Consider the following 19,326-nt stretch of genomic DNA (forward strand, 5'->3'; position numbering starts at 1 on the left):
CCTAATCCTAAACCTAAAACACTGAGCGACCTTCGACAAGTCATTTCCTCTGCAAGCCCCAGTTTCCTTACCTGTAACATGAAAAGAACAGTTACATGCTTTGTACAGCACTTCAATTCAAGGATTAAAAGCACTAAAGAGAGTTTTAATAGTTCCAAGCAAAAAGCAGGGCAACTAGAAGGGTTTAAAGTTAAAGCTGAAGTTCTGACTCACTGTATGACCTCAGGCAAATGATCCAGAAATACCTCAGTAACCCAAGCTGGGTTAAAAATGGGATATAGTGCCTGGCTTGGGATACCATAATTGAATGGATACTGAGCAGTTTACTGGGGTCATTGGTTTTCATCAAGCGTAGGTTGACAGTGACCAAAAAGTCACTCCCATCAGAACTGTATGGTTACCCCTATAGTAAACTGGCATAATGAGTTCAGTTCCTAAAAGCCACCGCAATTAGTACTAAACAGGAAACGCACTGGTACAATAAGAAGAAATATCTAAGCATCCTACCCCTACAGCAAGTCCCGCATCAATCAGGATTCAGGTATGAGATGCAATGGAGGAAGCTTGTGCTACCACAGCTTATCCTTCGAATAAACAGAGCTGTTCAGTCTCTGGGCTGTCGATCTAGTACCCCATAATGCTGGTGTTGTACCCACTCTGCAGAAGCCAAAGCATATCTGCACTATCCATCAGTAAAAGGGTTCAGAATATCTGCACACTCCAGCAAAGGGCCCAGACTAACCCTGCCAGCATGACATGGAAGAAACACATGCAATCTGTTTTCATAAAGAAAAAATGTTAAATTCATTAAGGGGTCTCCATGCCAAGGCAGACACTCGAGACAGTGATCATGTGGGACAGAAATATTTCCTGAACTCAGGTTCCTGGGTCTTAAGTTGGCAGACACCAAACATAGGTCTCCTATTGAGGAAAAGGACTATAAACAAGCTTCTCTGTCCCTCCATAGTTTTTAAAGCCCTCTGTGAAGCTGAGAAAACATATCTGATCCCCTGTTATTTGGCAAACACTGATTTTTTTTTCTCCCCCAGTGCTTTCATTGAACTGAAACTAAGGTCTGTTGTTTTTTTTTTTTTAACTTTTCTTCTATTACTTTGTCAGCATGTCCCTTCCTAGCTTGACGACTATAATTGTCGGGTAATTGCCATAGAGCCTGTAGGGGAAGTTAACAAAGATGAATATGGGGCCTTAAAGTTTTTTTGTGACAGTGGGAGGGAATGTCAGTTTTTATTGATTTGAAATGGATATTAGATCTACCTTTGTCTCTCACCTAATACAAATTCACAGCATCTTGTCTAAGCTCTGACTTCAATTGAGAAAGGCTGTGCAAAGGCACACTGGGTATGGGTTCAGCTGCAGGGAACAAACAAACAAGCAAAAGACAGCAATGCAGGTAGTGCAGGACTAAAGCTGAGAGCTCTGAATAGGTGATTCTAAGCACTGTGGTCAGGAACCAGATAGGTTCACGTGAGGTAATTTCACGACTACACTGGCAGCTCCATTTCATAAATTGTGAAGTTGTATTTCATCCCATGAAAAATCATTCTTCTCTATTGTTCAAGGAACAAACATATTCGGAAAAATGCCAGATGTCTAGTGCAGAGGGAAGAGAGACCAAGGGTTGGAGGCAAGATTGTAAAGCATCCCAACACCTTTTTACCACGTTCATTGTGTTGTCTGTACTAGTGTTCCTTAGAACATCTCACGCCAGGCTGCAGTACACTCAAAACACATCACCCTGCTCTGTGTGTGCTAGGTCCAAAGTAAAAGGTAGTGAAGCCACTTCCACAGGCAATGCAGGCAAGTTTGTTGGCTCTGCCTCTCAGCTGTGCTAATTAGCCCGCCCATAGCACTGTATGAACACAATTTAATCATTTCTAAGTACAGAGGTAGCATACATGAAGCAGAACAGAGTGTCTGAGTGCACCACTGCCTGGCACAGTAAGTTTGTGATGTAGGCACATTCAAAGGAGCCACCTACTCATTTCACAGAGCACCAATCCCAGAAAGCTCCTTAAAGTAAACTGGGTTGCTCCCATGCATCACAGGCTTCTTTTTGGGCACCTATACATGAGCAGCAAAGCTCTCCAACACGCTGTAATTACAGTGCGTTGGAGCAGACTCGATTAATCAAGTCTGCTGGAGTGTGGTAATTACCGTGCCCCAGCAGCCTCCAACATCTCACGTATCAGCATCCCCCGCCGCTTAAAAATGGCGGCGGGGCACTTTATCAAAAGCTTGAACGAGCTTTAGATAAAGTACCCCCGGCTGCCATTTTAAGCACAGGGACACTGATACACAAGAGACTCCAGGCACTTTAATTAGAGCGGCTCTAAGCACCACCCCCACTTCCTGAAGCATGTGTATAAATGCCCTATAGGTTTATCCTCTATAGCAGGGGGTTTCAACCTTTTTTAATAAGTGTACCCACGACGGCCAGATGCAGAGTTGGGGGGGAGGTGCATGGCCAGGCGCAGTGGGGATGGAGTGTGGCCAAACACGGAGCAGTGGCAGTGTGGGGTGGTGGGTGAGAGCAGCGGTCTCTCCATGCGACCTCCCCTGTACCTCCCCTCCAGTGCCTCCCTTCTTCGTCTCCACCTGGCCCTGCTCCTGGGAGGTGGTGGGTGGCAGCGCTCCATCCCTACCTGCCTGTGTGTACCCCCTATGGCCTTCCCGCATACCACCGGTTGACACCCCCTGCTCCATAGCATAATTCTCACTATTACCGCAGAGTTTGATAGTCTGACATGGAGAAAGGCTGACATAAGGGCCACTGACAAACTTTAATGATGTGCTCAATGGTTTTAAAGAGCTGGCCAAGAAGTTCTCAGGGTTTTCAATATGTCTTGGAATACTAGGGAAGCCAAGAGGAATGGAAGAAAGTTAACAGCATGCCAATATTGTAAAACGTTAAAAGAGACAACCCTCGCTTTACAGTAGTCTCATGAGCTTCACTTTCAAGCAAAAAATAATACAACTTCTGATGTGAGACTTAATAATGAATTAAAGGAGGGCAATAATAATTAACATCAGTCAACAGGCTTTATGGGAAAGCAAATCTTGTGCAACTTAAAATCTTTTCTTGATGAGATTATAAGTTTGAGTGATAAAGCTAACGGAGTTGATGAAATAAATGTTTATGAGGCAGTTCACTTGACGCTACACAGTATTTTCATCAAGAAATAAAAATACAAAACCACCCTGGAATACATTAGATGTATTAAAAATGAGCCAACTGATAGCTCTTCAGCATGTAATTGTAAACAAGAAGTCATCACTGAGTGCAGCAGTTTCTACTGGGGTCCCGTCCCAAAGGTGTTACTTCTTGACAGTTATGCTTTCTTAGCATGCCTGTCAGTGGCCTGGAAGAAGTCTAGATCATTAATGATAAAGCTTGAAGATTATTAAAATGTTGGTGGAATAGTAGATAACTGTTATCTGGATCTCTTGGTACACTAACATGGGTTCACTTGGTACACCTAACTTGAAACCAACATGGGTTCATTAGAGGCAGGTTCTGTCAGACCAACCTAGTTCCCTTCTATGACCAGGTCACAAAATCCTTGGACACAGACTACGTTCACCGTGATGCCTTTCTGAACTTTAGGAAGGCCTTCAACACTGTCTCTCATCCCATTCTCATCAAAAAATTAAGTGACTGTGGCATTGATGCTTACACAGTCAGATGGGTCGCAAATTGGCTGGAGGGCCACACCCAGAGTGGTGGCGGACGGGTCATTTTCAACCTGGAGGGATGTGGGCAGTGGGGTTCCCCAGGGCTTGGTCCTGGGGCCTGCACTGTTTAACATCTTCATCAGCGACTTGGATGAGGGGGTGAAAAGAACCTTCTTCAAGTTCGCGGATGACACTAAGATGTGGGGGGAAGTAGGCAGGTTAGCAGGGAGAATCAGGCTACAACTAGATCTGGACAAGTTACAAGGGTGGGCGGATGAGAATAGGATGGGTTTCAATACCAACAAGGGCAAAGTACTGCACCTGGGGAGGAAGAACCAGCAGCATACCTACAGGCTGGGGAACTCGCTTCTTGTCAGCACAGAGGCAGAAAAGGCTCTTGGAGTCATTATTGATTCCAAGATGAACATGGGCTGCCAATGTGGGGATGCAGTCAGTAAGGCCAACCACACTTTGTCATGCATCCACAGATGCATCACGGGCAGCTCCTAGGAGGTGATCCTCCCCCTCTATGCAACACTGGTCAGGCCGCAGTTGGAGTACTAGGTCCAGTTCTGGGTGCTGCACTTCAGGAGGGATGTTGACAGCACTGAGAGGGTCCAGACGAGGACCACTCACATGATCAGGGGGCAGCAGGGCAGGCCCTATGAGGGGAGGCGATGGGACCTGAACCTGTTCAGCCTCTACAAGAGAAGGCTGAGAGGGGATCTGGTGGCCATCTATAAACTTACCAAGGGGGACCAGCGGGGAACGGGAGAGATCCTGTTCCCCTGAGCAATACCAGGAGTAACTAGGAATAACGGCCATAAGTTGATGGAGAGTAGATTCAGGCTGGACATCAGGAAGCACTACTTCACAGTCAGGATGGCTAGGATCTGGAACCAACTTCCAAGGGAAGTGGTGCTCACTCCTACCCTGGGGGTCTTCAAAAGGAGGCTAGATAATCACCTAGCTAGAGTCGTTTGTCCCCAGCATTCCTTCCTGCCATGGCAGGGGGTCAGACTTGACGATCTGCTCAGGTCCCTTCTGACCCTACCAACTATGAAACTAGACACAAGCAAAAAAACCTGTGTAGTTTAATGCAGACAAATGTAAAAATACACACCTAGGAAGCAAGCACAGAGGCTTTGTTCATGGGGTGGGGATTCTGTATTTAGGTCTGGTTTACCACAAAGAATGCAAGATGAACTTAGTCATCAAGAGTACTACAATGTCCTTGCTTCAGTGAAGGAACTGTAAATTCCTTGCCTGCATAATCTCTTTAATTGAGCAGGGCATAGAAAGGGTGTGCACAGTGGTATATTACATATGGGGGCTCAAAGTTCCCCAAACTGAGCCAGGCTTGGGCAGGGTTACTTTTCACCAGAAACGCAAGACAACAGAGAATACGAGAATTTCTGCTCTAATACAGAAATGCCAGGAGATGATACATTTCCCAGCAGCAGAGGATCAGGAGATCTGTGGGGGGAGGGGTGAAGGTAGGTGCCTCCAAAGCCAGGCTGGAGGAGAGTTCTGCAGTGTTGCCTGGCAGCTAGTAATTATCTGCCAGCGAGCTGTTTCCACGTGCTGACAGCCAAAATCCCACATAACCATCAAGTATGGTGATGGATGTGTGTCAGCTAAAGCTAAAGCTATGGGCTAGATCCCCCGTTCTTCAGGTAGTAAGGTACTAGTGTTTGGCAACTTTGCCTTTGGCTGCTTTCACAATTGCTCCATCAGGGTGAGTAGGAGTTAAATCAAGAACTTAACCAAGATACCAAGCGAGACACAAAGAACTAGAAGAGGCTTGGAGTCTGGTAAAGAAAGGCAGGCTTTAAAGAAACAGTCCACCGCACTGAAACTACACAGCCACACTAAACCATCATGGCTCTCTCCACTCACAATGTCCATCTTGTGCTCAGACACAAAGCAAGCAAAAACTGTTTGGGTGTCCCTACCTTTTCTGCCTTTCTGGCATGTGCACTATTTGGTAACAGAAGCACTGGTTCTGAGGTCTTTATGTCAGATGTCTTCTGTTCCTTTCTCTAGCTACACAAAATACCTGTCCACACCCAAGACAATTTCCCTACGCTGGTATAATTACAAAGCAATTCAGGCTCAACCAAAAAAGCATCTAAAAGAATTATGCCATCTATCATATAACTATTTCATTCACAGGCTGCCAAAGCCCCACTCCTCTTCCCCCCCGCCCCCGCCTGGCCTTTAAGGCTCCCAAATGCCTGTGTGCTGTATGTGGTGGCAGCCGAGGTTTTAATACGCACTTATTAAGATCCTAATTGAATCCCGCGCTGCCTTGTGAGAGCCTTGCCAGCCGGAACATGAACAAGGCACCCTATAATTCAATTAGAAGGACCTGCAGCAAGCTGATCATTAGGCTGTCAGATTGTTAAAAGAAGACATTTGGGATCATGAGGCAGTTAAACAAAGGCAGGATTATTAACTGCCCCCCCCAACCCCCTGGGGCTCAAGGCAGAGGCTCCCCTAATATGTACTTGAAACATGGTATCTGCAGCCCAGAGAGCAGATAACTTTCTACACATGTGAACCAGCCCTACTACACAATATAGCTTCTGGTTGAAGCACTCTTAAGACACTACCCATGTCGCGGACAGAACCCCCAGGCACTTCCTGCCAGACTGATCCCACTATGCACAGATGTTGGAGAGCATATGACCTATGCACAGGTCACAAAAAGGGCATTTCATTACCTGCCAAGACCCTGTTAACAGATGAGTGGGTGGCCAAGCCAGGCTGTCCACGTTCATGGAAAATCCCAGCATAAGGCAAGTACTCTGGCAGCAAGAAACGCCTAGGGGGAGAAAAGAGAGAAACCGTTTACACAGTGAAAGCATCCCAGAGTACTACCAGGGAATTGGGACCCTGGACTAGGAATCTCTACTACCCTGGGCGATTAGTACTGCAGTTCTGGGGCTCTAAAAGGGGAAAAGTAGATCAAGCAGAAACACCTCATGAACCGAGTGCTTTATTCAGCAAACAAATAGTAGTCCCTAATTTAGGAGATGCCTTCTGTCTCCCAAAAATGATTCAAACCAAGATGACACTGAAGATCATCTGAGCTACATCACTTATGTAAACAGCAACTCTGACACTGTTTTTAACCAAGCAGGCTTCATGTCATCAGCTCTTCTTCTCCTTTTCACTTTGGCTTCACACTACAGTGACAAATCTCCAGTTAGGAATCATTTTTGAAGTGTGACTAGGAAAGCTAATGACAGTAAACTCCCAAGACAGGCTGAGCATCTCAGAGGTCCAGGCCACTGCTAATTAGCACACAACAGACCAATGCAAGGAAGTGAATCAGAGTTTCCAATGACACCCATGAAACTCTAATAGGCATTATTAAGCTTTTACCTTTCCCTGGCTGGTGTGTAGCTCTTACCTAGGGACAAAACGCCCCAGTGATGGTGCAGACATGCGGGCGTTCCGCGGAGCTCGGTGCCGTGATCTGTCTCCATTGTCCCTTCAGTAGAAGATAAAAAACAAATATTACATATTATGAAAAATCCCCAAAGACAAATTTTCAGGAAAGAAGCATCTGCAACTTTAGTGCACTACCCTGAGTGATGCCAACAAGTTCTGGGGACACATGCTTCTCACGTGTTGCACTTCTAATACATTTAATTCACACAAGACCCCCAAAGTGCTTTTACAGACCTGCTGGAGGTAGGGGGCAGGAAAGGAGGTGCACAGAACAGGGAGACAGGCTCAAAGGATCAAGTAACTTGCAGCATTTCAATAAACCAGAGACAATATCAGAAACTCCAGAAATCACAGTTCTTAAACTACTGACAGTTAAAACAACTCCACCAGAATTAAGGGCATTTAGAAAGTCAGTTATGGAACAGGTTTAATTAGGTGCTGTTTAACCCATCTCTGGAAATGTTAGTATAGAACTGCTCCTCAAGTCTCTTCTTTTTGGCGGTCAGTTTCCAACGACTCCACAGCCTCAGACAACAATTGCACACAAAGCAAGTTTTTTCCAGATAAGTTAAAGGTGCTAGAAACAACCCCAGCTACAATGTCATGACCCTTCAAACCTCTCAAGTGTTCTTTGAATGAATGGAGTAAATGGCCCCACTATATCATCAAGTCATGCAGCCTAAATACACTACCCTCATTATTAGCCTAATAGCTTAATTAAGCTACAATGGCAGCAGGCTGGGGAAGTACCCCAAAAGAAACTGAACACCATCTCTGACCATATAGTTGGCTGTTAAGTAAAGAGTGGGGATGTTCCTAAGACTGACTTGTTGCATGAATTTGAGTAAGTCTGTTCTCCTTGAGCCGCAGAGCCCTATCTATATATTGGAATATCTATTAACCTTCCAGTAAATCGTGGGGTGAAGGTAACACTTGCTGAGCAGTCTGTAGGAGAGAAACATTAAACGTTATCTCTGCAGCAACAGGATCTCTAGAATGCTAGGTCCTTCACATGCAACAAATTCTGAAGCAGTGAAATTCCTAACCCACTCCAGCAAGCTGTGCACATAGTTTGTTTTCATCAGTGAGTGAGGAAATGTGGGCTGAAAAGAAGGGCCCATTACATGGCTGTTTCCCACGCATTTGAGGAACCAGGAACAGAAGAGCAGAGGTTGTACTGCCTTACTCATTAGCATTTTTAACTTTCCTTCAGCAAAACCAAAGCCCAGAGAAGGCACCACCTGTCTGCCTAAGGAAGCCACATCCCTGGGATGTAGCGAAGCAGGACTTCAAGTCCATAGTTTACATGTGAACTGCAGGGCTCCTGAAATATGTAAATAAAAAAGTTGTGTGCATGGCTCCTGGCCTATTATGACGTGGAACAGCAGCAAGAAGGCATGACAATAAGGATGCTGTATATCAGCATTCAATTTCACTCTCCTGGCAAAAAAACAAACCCACAGTTATTTTCCCCTTAATGTTCTTCCCACCATCTTGTGTCTTGTGTCACTGCAGGACAAGAGACAGCACAACATGATAAAGCCTGCTGTACACAGTTAAAGCTAGTAAAAGACTCAGACAAATGAATCATTCTTTAAAATCTACATGTACAGGCCTCAAATTATACTGATGTTTGGTCCTGAGAGGAGAAAGGCAGAACTGGTCCACAGACAGTCCCTTAGACCAGCAATGCTAAAACATCTGGTGGAGATGGATACCACTTCTAGCACTGGTGAACAGCAGCAAGGGGGAAGCCAGCAGGACTGAACTCCATAAAACTGCAAATCAAAAGAATTTCTAAAACAGGTTTGAAAAGAAAGAGAAAGGGATTCAGGCAGGGAAAAATAAAGGGAAAACTAAAGGCATAAAGCCCTAGAGTTGCCATTGCAACTTGGTTCAGACCTAAAGCACCAGAGTGACCAACTATTATTTTGAATTTTAAAATCTCTCTCAAACAAACTATTACAAGAACTTCAACAACTCAGTGTCTCAAGACAAACTCTTTCAATCCCAGACCTCTCCCATTACACACCACACCAACCCATTCAATCCTCTTACTCTCCCTACTTTCATTGCAGAAAAGAGGCTAAGAGAAGGGACAGACCTTGTAATGAGAAATGAAGGTAAAAAACATGCCAGCTTTGATTAATCAAATCCTACAATGTCGATATTTCACCTGCATTCCCCCCATACCTCAAAAAATCTATGCCATACCCCCACCAGTAGCAGGATTTGGTATAAGAAAAGTTGATCACGTCCTGAAGAACAGTAGTCCCAATGACTGCAGTCTATAGGGCAGGGTGGAGGGGTGGGGATCAATTTAATTAGAAAATCATATAGACAGCTTGAAAAGAGCATAAAAGAGGAAATAATACAAGCAGACACAACCTCATTAGATTGAGTATCTTACAGAATCTCCTGCATCTAGTCCCATGCTTGCTACCATGTACTGAATGCCTCCATGTTATCCAAGTGCCTTCAGTCTCTAATGCTGAAAAGCTGGAGCAGCTGGTGTTGCCCTGATGCCAGATGAAGATTATTTCTGCACCTACTAAAAAGGAAAATAAAAAACCCTACAGATTGGTGAAAACGAGTGGCACTTTCTGTGTTATTTCTGTACCACATATAGTCTGCTGGGAGAGCGGGGAGAGCAGATGTTAACACGACTTCAGTGCCAATACAAAGTACTGTTGCAAGAAATGAAACAAGTTTCCAAAGTTTGCCAAAGAACTAGCAGGGACCTTAGTTGCATTCAGGCAGCACACACAGGTGCTACCTCAGCTTAGAATTTAGCTCTCCAGTGCCAGCTGATTATCAGACTCACCAGCTGGACTGGAAGCAACAGAAAGACTTGAGTGCAGTTCACTGCAAAACACACAAGGTGAGAAAGTGAATTGCACCTATGGAGAAAACAGCTTCCCCTAGAAAGCATCCCAACAGCCTCCCCATCAAACAGGGATAAAGGAAACAGGGAGCTGCTGCCTTCCAGGTGGCAGAATATGTGCTATAACAAGGCCAGAGTATCCTGAAGTATCCTGGCTTATTATTATCCATGCCAACAAATCAGAAGCAAAAGGGAGGATTTGTGCAGCAAAAAAATCATGACCATGGAACAAGGCAGGGGAGTCTTAGCACTATAATTAGTACACAGACTATAATTCCTCTGAAAAGGAAAGAAAGCAAGGAACAAGCAGTGACCAACATGGCTTCACGAGTTACTGACTCAAAGAATAGAAGCTCTGAATAGCTAACTTGCTCTGGTATCAAAGTTTGGAGCAGAAATCTCAACAGCAATATGAAGAAAAGTTTACAGAAAAAGATAATGGTAACAACAGGTTAATGCTAACATGGGGTGTAAGGGCAAGAGAGAAGACATTATGCAAGTAAAATCAAGGAGAAAAGAGGGGAATTCAGTTCATTAATAACACAGGAGGTAAATGAGATTATCAAACTGACTGAGAAAGAAAGATCTGCTTATTTAAAAGCCAATAAATAAAAGTAACAGTGACTTGACAAACAAGGACTAACAGAAAGGTACATGGAATATTAAAACATGGGCATCTTGAGTAAGGAAATCAGCCAATTAGCCAATGCATTTGTAATTTAAATAAACAAAGAAATAATTAAGAATACAGCAGGCATAGAAGACCAGAGAAAAGCAAAACAAGAAAGATCTTTAGAAAAGGAAAAAAAAGAGGGATCCTGACAATTATTGTCCTGTATTTTAAATGTTGTTTCTTGATAAAACAACCATTTCTAATCAGTTAGGGTGGGTTTGTATTGCTCTAATTCCAACTCTAACATGCTGCTGAGTTGATTTAACTACTTCCACTATAGTCCATGTTAAAATTTCTGCTAAATACGCTGGACACAGAGCTGAGTCGATGCTATTTTTTTTTTTTAATCCTGGTTAAATTTATGAGGGGCAAAAGAAATGAGCAGCACAGGTTCATCAAAATTCAACCCTGCCAGGCAAACTTTATTGTTTTTATACAATTATTAAGTTAGCAGATCAAGACACTACAGTAGATGCACTAAAATCCATATTTAGAGCATTTTACACAGTTTCATGAAATCTAATTTATAAAGTTAGATCAATTTGTTTCATAATTTAATCACATTTCAATTTCAATCACAAAGGCTGGAAACTGAAGGACAGTACAGAAAGCAAAATTATAAATAATTGGTAGAGGTAGCTTCTAATTAAGTGCTGCAGGCCTTGACATCGGACTCTGTTTTACCATTTTCTTTAATGATATTGTGGAGAATGCAGGCCATTTTTATGTTTTTTCAGTGAATGTTATAAACTTCTTCTTGCTTGTTAGATATTCTACATAACTGCATGGAGTTAAACCAAAGGAGATTTAACAGAAATAAACAGAAAATTGAATAGTGACAGAGATAAGATACCTACAGAGAATACCAAGGACCTACAAGAGAACAAGGTGGAAAGCTGAGGATAGGAAAGTATCCACCTGACTGTCTCCTGCCAGGTCAGCATATTTACTTTCTCAGGCCTGAGCATGAGATCAAAAGGGATAGTTCTTAAACTGTTAAACCCCACAGCTAACTGAACTGTTAAACCCTGCTTAGAGAGAAAGGGGAGTGGGTGGTCAGTGACAGATCAAGGTAACCCTGAATGATACTGCAGGGGCTTGCTCTCAGATCAAGAATAGGGGCTATAGAGTAAGGAGGTACTTACAAAAATTTGCAATGGGAAAAGAAAGGTTAGATAGGAGTTGTGTTTGTGCTTAGCACTTCTCAAATCAACAGGTGCACAGTAGTCAATTCATAACATCTGACAAAATAGGCTATCGTCTACAAAAGCATATATGCCTTTCTGAATGAGTTAGTCTTAAAGACACCACCCTGCCCTGCCTTCCACTAGTAATTAGTAGGCAGCGCTCTGTTTGAAAAAGGCTGAACTGTAACACAGCCAATGTTTTCAGACTATAACATTTGCTAAAGAGAAGATTCCCTGAGGGAGCCAAGACAAATTAGCCATACCAGAAAAAAGGGGTACAGTAGGAAACGTGTGGAAGCTTACAGATACTTTAGTGGCAGTGTTACAGGACTCCCTGCTGAGTGAGGAGGCAGCCTAGAGATCGTCACTAGAATATATGCATCAGCCAGAGGATAAGACATAACGCATTTCTGATCCATGATAGACATGAAAGGAGCAAAGAGCATATTAAAATGAAATTTGCAAACAGTACTCTGGGTGTGTTTGTATGTCATTCTACAAACCCAAACTGATAGATAGAGTGTGGGCTACCTGGAGGAATAGTGCGGCAGATTAGTTACTACTTTGCCCTAAATTAGGAGGCGTTGTGGATAGTAAAGCCAGAAACAAAAGGGATCTAGTGTCTGATCCTAAAAAATTTAAAGTCCTTCTGGAAGTGTGTGTCAATGGGAGCTGGGAAACTTCCAAAAGATCAAGAGGGAAGAAATAGGAGCAAGAAACACATCAAGCTGAAAAAAACCACAGGTCTCCTACATTCACCAGAAGGGAGTCTTCTCAGAAGCAGAATTCAGAAAGAAACTTAGGTATGAAAAAGCAGGCAACAAACTGGTCATAAGAGATGCAACATGGCAGCAAAAAGAGACTCCTACTGAAACAGCGAAAAGCCTCTCTATAGAGCTCAGGAAGATCCCAGCCAGGTTCTGTCCACTCTGCTCACAGCCCATCAGACTCTGAGGACCTCCTGGCCCGCAGCTCAAAGGAGCAGTGTCACACATAACTCTTGGGATATGGATATCCCACACAAAATACCACATACCATGACTAGAAAGATGCAGACAAACTGGAGAAAATTCAAAAGAGCTGATTTTGATTTCTTTGGGACAGGAAAGTGAATGCAGACAGCACCTGGCAGACTGCAAGGTTAAAAAGAACTAGTGAACTTCACAAACAGCTAAGGGGCTAAAGAGACTGATTTAGAACAACTATACCTACGTGATTTTGTAAAAACGTGTAACAGATACAATCCATCTACAAGGCTCGGAATGGTATAATCACCACAGGAGTACTAATATGAAAGGTGGAATATAGGAACCTTTCCTGGAACACAGGAATGTAGTCAGAAGGAATGGAGCAACATTAAACAAAGAAAGACTTTAAACCACACACACGCATGCACATTTACTGCCAGGCAGCTGTATTAAGAAAGCAGAATAATATTCCAGGGGTAGCAATGGAAGCTCCATAAAATTAGAGGATAAAGCAGTAGAAATAGACTGCCAGGAAAAACCTCATCTCGGCTGGAGACAAACAAACTAGCAGAAAAAAGTATTTCCTATATCAACCATAACTGCCATATTGGTTGTAGCATAAATTAAAAGCAGTCAAGACATACCTCACTTCCACCTACGGGATTATACAAATGACAGCCTTTCATTAGCAACTTTTTCAAGGAAAATGCTGAAGAAATCCTTACCAATTTACCAGCTAGAGTCCTGAAGCTAGCAGGACTGTAGAAGACTGGGTTATCAATGGCCTACCTGACCGCCAAAAAGAACACAGCCTTGATTACCTCTCAGAGGACTATTCAGGGGGGAAATAAAATGACTTTTACAAGATAAAAATGCACTTCAAAAGATTGAGCATCTCAGACAAGCACCATGTATTAGAGGATTCATCACCTGGTCAAGAGAAATACAGCAGCAGCAGCCCCCTTACTTAAAGGCTAAGGATTAATTGCTTCAGAAAGAGACTAATTTGGAAGCACAATGAAAAGCAATCGTACGTCTATTGTATATGATCTGACAAGGTAGCAATTGTCTCTACTCTGGGCCTACCTGTCACACTGACACACAATTACTAAACAAGTGATATCTGTTAAAAGTAGATTAATCAACCAACTGGTAGCAGAGGTGTCATTAGCCACTGTCAGAAAGTATCAAAATCATATGAACAATACATCTATGGACCTTCTATGTAGATCACTATCACAGTTCCTCCTGTACAAATAGGAAACCTTACATCAGGCACCCTCTTTTCACAACAGCTCTAACAGCAGAGATAAAAATCCCCTGCAGTTGGCAGGCCACTCACCAGAAGTATACCTCGGATACTGACATCATATCTGATCTTCACAACAAAAACACTCACAGCATTTGGCACTGCGTTCTTCAAGCAGTTTACAGCCATGCAACAATGGCTGCTCCTTGTGAACTTAACTGATGTCCAAGTCTAGGATGGATATTAAACACAAAGCCACTTTTTTGCTGCTCACAGAGCCATTAACAGATTCTTGGATTCTCACATAAGGGAAAAAGAGTTGAAAATACAGCTTGCCTAGAAGACCCTATGTCATTGATTTTCCACAAATTTGGAATTGCAATGAACATGAGACACCAAAAGCCATGCAGAGCTGATCAGCTGAAAGCAGCAAATGTATTTATTCATTCAGAATAGGTTCCCCAGTCTATCAGTCACAAGTTTTTGGTCACTTCTGCTCATCCAAATTTCACAGGTACAAACTAAAAGCAAGCAACAAACAATAAATAGAATACTGTTGTATTCTATTACAGTCAGGCAACAGCAGCAGAACAGACAGATGGACAGCTGGCTGGCTCTTGGAGCCAAGAAAGATCATCATTTTAATAGTGTCCTGGTCTTGTTGGAAGGCCTCAAAACTGTTTTCAAGAAGCTTGAGCCAATGATGGGGAAAAAAAACAATCAGAAGAAAGCTCACACAACTAAAGCCTCAGCTTTCTAAAGGGCACTGAACTTAGCAACATCCTGCTACAGAAAAGCTGACCATACTGTAATAAGTGCCATGCCAGGACACTATTCTGTAGACGTTGGCAATGTCTTGCTAGAAATGATACTCCAGAAAATGTAGTAGTGTTAGCCTATCAATAGATGCATTAAGACCAATAAAATGGGAATACAAAAGTTAAGCTAGATAGATGAGAAACCCCTAATCAATCTGGATTGTAAAAGAATGACCAGCATCATCATAATATCTCGGTTCCTCCTATGTAATCCAAACCCCAAGATACCAGGGACCTCATTTCTTCCCTACTTCCTCTGCCTGTATGGAAAACCTTTACTGAGGAGGAGGAGGGAAAAGGGGAATAAGGAGGGAAAAAGAGGAATTTGCCAAAAAATACTACATTTTTGCCTCAGGAATAGCAAATATAACAAAAGTACTAAAATGATTCTGATCCTTTCTTTCTAAACATTGCCAGTGAGATATGAGAACATTAAGCTATGGAAACATATGAGGCTTTACCCTATCCTTCATTCTTTAACATCCTGCCTGAAGCTGGTAAAGGAAATAGAGAGGTTAGAGTCACAAATGCTTGGAATAGGCAGACTGCCAGCTCTACACGTCCTTTCCTTTTTATTTCAAAAGACATATTGCCTGGCTGAGACCAGCACCTGGAACAAAGACAACTGTCTGAAGTTGAATATAAGCAAGACTGAGGTGGTAGGAAGAGGTCACCATCACATCTTCCTCTATTGCTTCCAGATTGTCAAAGCAGACCCAAACCTTGAAGACATCTTGGATTTCTTTACTGCTACAGCTGCATGCAGTATTTTTATCTGAGATTATTGGAAAAAAATCTTTGAACTCTACCCCATCTGACTTGCCCAGAGCAATACCCACCCTGGAAGGCAGAGTCCTGCAATGTGCTACCTGCTATAAACATGATGAATTTAATGTTCAATTAATTCATCATGCAACAGCTGCCTCTGCCACACCACGAACTCCTCAGAGCTTGTGACACTGGAGCTCTGGTCACTTCACTGATTTTCCTCTCCAAAATATTGGTATAAACTTAGTCTTTGGCCTCTTTGGAGTTGGTAATGCATTTAAGAATGTTCCTCTCTCTGAGATGACAACCACCCTCAAGTACATCAAAGGAAGCAAAGTGGGAAATGGGCTTTCATGGCAAGAAGGGGGCTTTGGAACCTATTATGGAGGTAGTTACAGTGACTTAAATTTCATCAGTTTAGAATGAAGAATGGAACTGTGTATACCAGAACAGCAATTGCAAATATCAAAGGACAAATAAAAGGAAAGGGAAACAAAAGAAAGATTAAAAATCACTCAATTACTTGGGACCTGTTCCACGCCTACCCTTAAGATGGAATGCTCTTTTCCCCCTGCCCGGCACATTCAAATCTGTCCTAATCATCATTTCTGCTGCTTCAATTATAGCAAGCCAAGACAAGAATAAGTAAACAGAAAACTAAACCAGCCAGATGTGTATATCTGACTGTTTAACCATGAGTCACTGTTGTTGTTCTAATATGTCCTCTTCTACAATCTCCTTTGCTTATTTATGAACCTTATTGCATAATGTTACAATTAAATCACTATGCTTCCAGGCAGATATCAACATTAAACAAGGGTAGATATAAAAGTGTTCTGATGAACCAATACAGACGGAATGGACTCAGGAGGGAACTGATAGGAAAGAGTGGCTGAATCTTTGAGACATTCCAGAGACTGGCAGCCTTTTGCAATTCCTGGCCAACTGTTTATTCAACTAGGTCTTTCCCTAGTCTGTTTTTTCACACACGCATTAAGCCAAGCTTATAAACTCTACTTCCCAGCTGGACTGAAATGGAAAGTTTACCTTGATAAGGGAGGATCAAGTCTCCTAAAACAAACACTTTTTCTAGTCTGAGGAAAGGAAAGCAAGAGTCTGCTGTGCTTCTTACTGCTGTTAATAAATGTACTGTTTGTCAAAGAATACACACTTTCCCAAAGAAAGTGAAAATCTGAAGCTCACAACTTCTTGAAGGCAAGACATCCCCACAATTTAAGCCTTCTGGCATTCATGAAATATAGGTCAGAGGATGCATCTCTTAAATGTTTGGGTCTTATTTTTTTGAAGGTAAGAGTTCTGGAGGAATTTTGAGATGACATCTTTGACCCCCCCAATGTGAAAAGTCAATCCAAGATGGTAGAGAAAAGGAATGGGAGGCTTTCATTAAATGGAAAGTACACAGCCTATTCTACCATACCTACAGCTGATGACCTACTCAAATACCCATGGATCTGAAATTGAATATACCTTAGCTAGTCTCTGGAGAGGAAAAAAAAAGTAGTTCTTGGGGCTGTGAATCCAGTGCCCCTTCCTGAAGGCAGCTGATCTGCTCTACAAGGTAAGAAGTGGTTTTGGGAAGCCATAATCTAGTCCATTAAGGCTGCAAAATGCTGATGTTTCAGACTTCATACCCCAATCTAGGTATTTCTAGTGTACTCCAATATAAAAATCAAGAAGGCAAGCACCCTAATGGTACTTTTGGTCAGGGAGGCCAGATCCTTGCGCACAGGAGATATTGATGATATCTGTTCAAGTTACATCATGGTTACAAATCAGAAGGGACCTTTCCCAGCACTGATACTTCTGAAAGAAATTAAAAGTGAGAACAGTTTGGCCTGACAGTTCAATTCACAGGACTGCTTAGATCTAATAATGACCCCTTCCAATGAGACAAGTGCCATCGCTTTCAAAGTAGGAAAGGAAAAGTAGTAGTAATATTAAACAACTGTAATCATCAAGCTAGTTCCAATCTATATTCTACCAGGCAATCCATTCTCAAAGGCAGACAAGCAAGAGTCAGCCACAGTTGCACCTTGAAGGCCTTTATGAAACTGTGGTGAAGGATTTCAGCAAGGGTTTTCAGACAGCAGGGCAACATTCTGTCCTAAGATCTGCCTTTCAGTCTTTGACGAACACAATGAACCTGCATTCTCTTTCAGGCTCACTGCAGACAGCGACAGGGAGATATATGGCAAGAATTCAGGATGTGGAACTATTTCTGCATATGAATATGCCATTCAATTTGGAACATACATGCAGAATTTGATCTGCTGATGTCCAAGGATTCCCAGGAGCAACGTCTACTGCAAAGATTACTTCTGTGACAACTGCTCCAGGCCAAAGGAAATCTCTAGAGGAGACCTGCTGTTAGTGCAATTCAATTTAAGGAATATTAAGCCTGTAGGACTTCTTAAAAATCAATAGTAACGGTGCCTTGTCCCCATTAACTAAAATTTACCACATTCTTTTCACTTCAAATGTGCTGGAGGATCACAAACAACACTGGGACATTTGAGAGCCCAGTATATTGTACAGTATATTTAGCCAATATAATCCTCTGTATGGATATTCTAAATCAACATACTTTTTCAGTTGTCCAGGTTTCTATTGAAGGCATCAAAGCAACACTACAAAAAGCCATTTTCATTCTAGATTAGGAGTTTTCACATAGGGAGAGTTACCTATGTATTAGTTTAAATTCAGACTTTAACTTATATCAGTATAATAATATATCAGTATATAACCTCAAGATTATGGTTGTCAGTTGTATTTTATATAGAATAACGTTACGAGGCTGCAACATTAAACATATTAGCAGGTGGGTTTGAGTGCGTGGGCTGTGAGCAGTCAGGCTTGGGCAAAGAGCCCAATAGAGCAGCAGAGGAGAGAAGGCTGTTTTTCTGAGGGAAGGGCAGGCATTAGTAACAATGCAACAAGACTGCACATGTAAGCCAGACAGTGCAGGGGACCAAGTATCACGTATTCATGACAAGGACACTAGGTCAAAGCTGAAAGAACACAATACTACATCATAAAGGCTTTAAAACCTACAAGAATTAGGCATGAGCAAAGCCTAACCCCCCAGGGATCTTGAGCAAATAAGGAAAGGGAGGAAGGATGTTAACTCATTCCCAGCTCAGATATCTAGATCTATTAAAATTATGGCTACTAAACACTGTGTGTACTCCTTCCTAGTGAATAAAAAAGAAAGAAAAAATTACTAATCTGAATCATCCAGAACAAAAAGACAAGGAACTAAGGCAGCTTACTAAGACTTCAGGGAACTGAAAAAGTTATCTAGGATTCCAGAAGCAACCATAAGCTCCTGAGAGCTGAAAGTATGTCAGGGAAGCAGGGGCAGTGCTGACCATTTCCCTTTTCTTCAGCACAAAGGAGTGGAGGAGCAGGGAAGCTAGACCATCAGGGAATGGCCCAAAAAAGGGAAAAAAATCCATGCAAAAAGCACAAAGCACAGAAAGGATAGCTGGAAAGGCAGGGAGGATAATGGCACTTGAAAGAGGAGAGGAACCAACTTTCACAAGATAGACACTTCACTGTAAAACAGTCAGTGGATGAAACCAAAGAATCACAAGGCAAGTTCCAGCT

At 42.5% G+C, this 19,326-nt stretch overlaps 1 protein-coding gene across 7 annotated transcripts in view; it reads right to left on the minus strand.

The window, feature by feature from the left end:
• AMBRA1 (autophagy and beclin 1 regulator 1) overlaps nt 1-19,326 on the minus strand; it is a 176,443-nt gene that overhangs the window by 91,744 nt on the left and 65,373 nt on the right. For 4 of the 7 annotated variants that reach the window (XM_014602384.3, XM_014602382.3, XM_019476984.2 and 1 more), the window contains 2 exons: nt 7,112-7,195; nt 6,420-6,520 (listed from right to left, as the gene is read on the minus strand). In XM_014602384.3, coding sequence (XP_014457870.1) covers nt 6,420-6,520; nt 7,112-7,195 — 185 coding nt within the window. The remainder of the gene's footprint in view (nt 1-6,419; nt 6,521-7,111; nt 7,196-19,326) is intronic. The other 3 variants (XM_059722817.1, XM_019476985.2, XM_014602387.3) reach the window with 1 other exon arrangement.

The sequence above is a fragment of the Alligator mississippiensis genome, chromosome 2 (assembly GCF_030867095.1).
Source record: "Alligator mississippiensis isolate rAllMis1 chromosome 2, rAllMis1, whole genome shotgun sequence".
Classification (NCBI taxonomy): domain Eukaryota; kingdom Metazoa; phylum Chordata; order Crocodylia; family Alligatoridae; genus Alligator; species Alligator mississippiensis.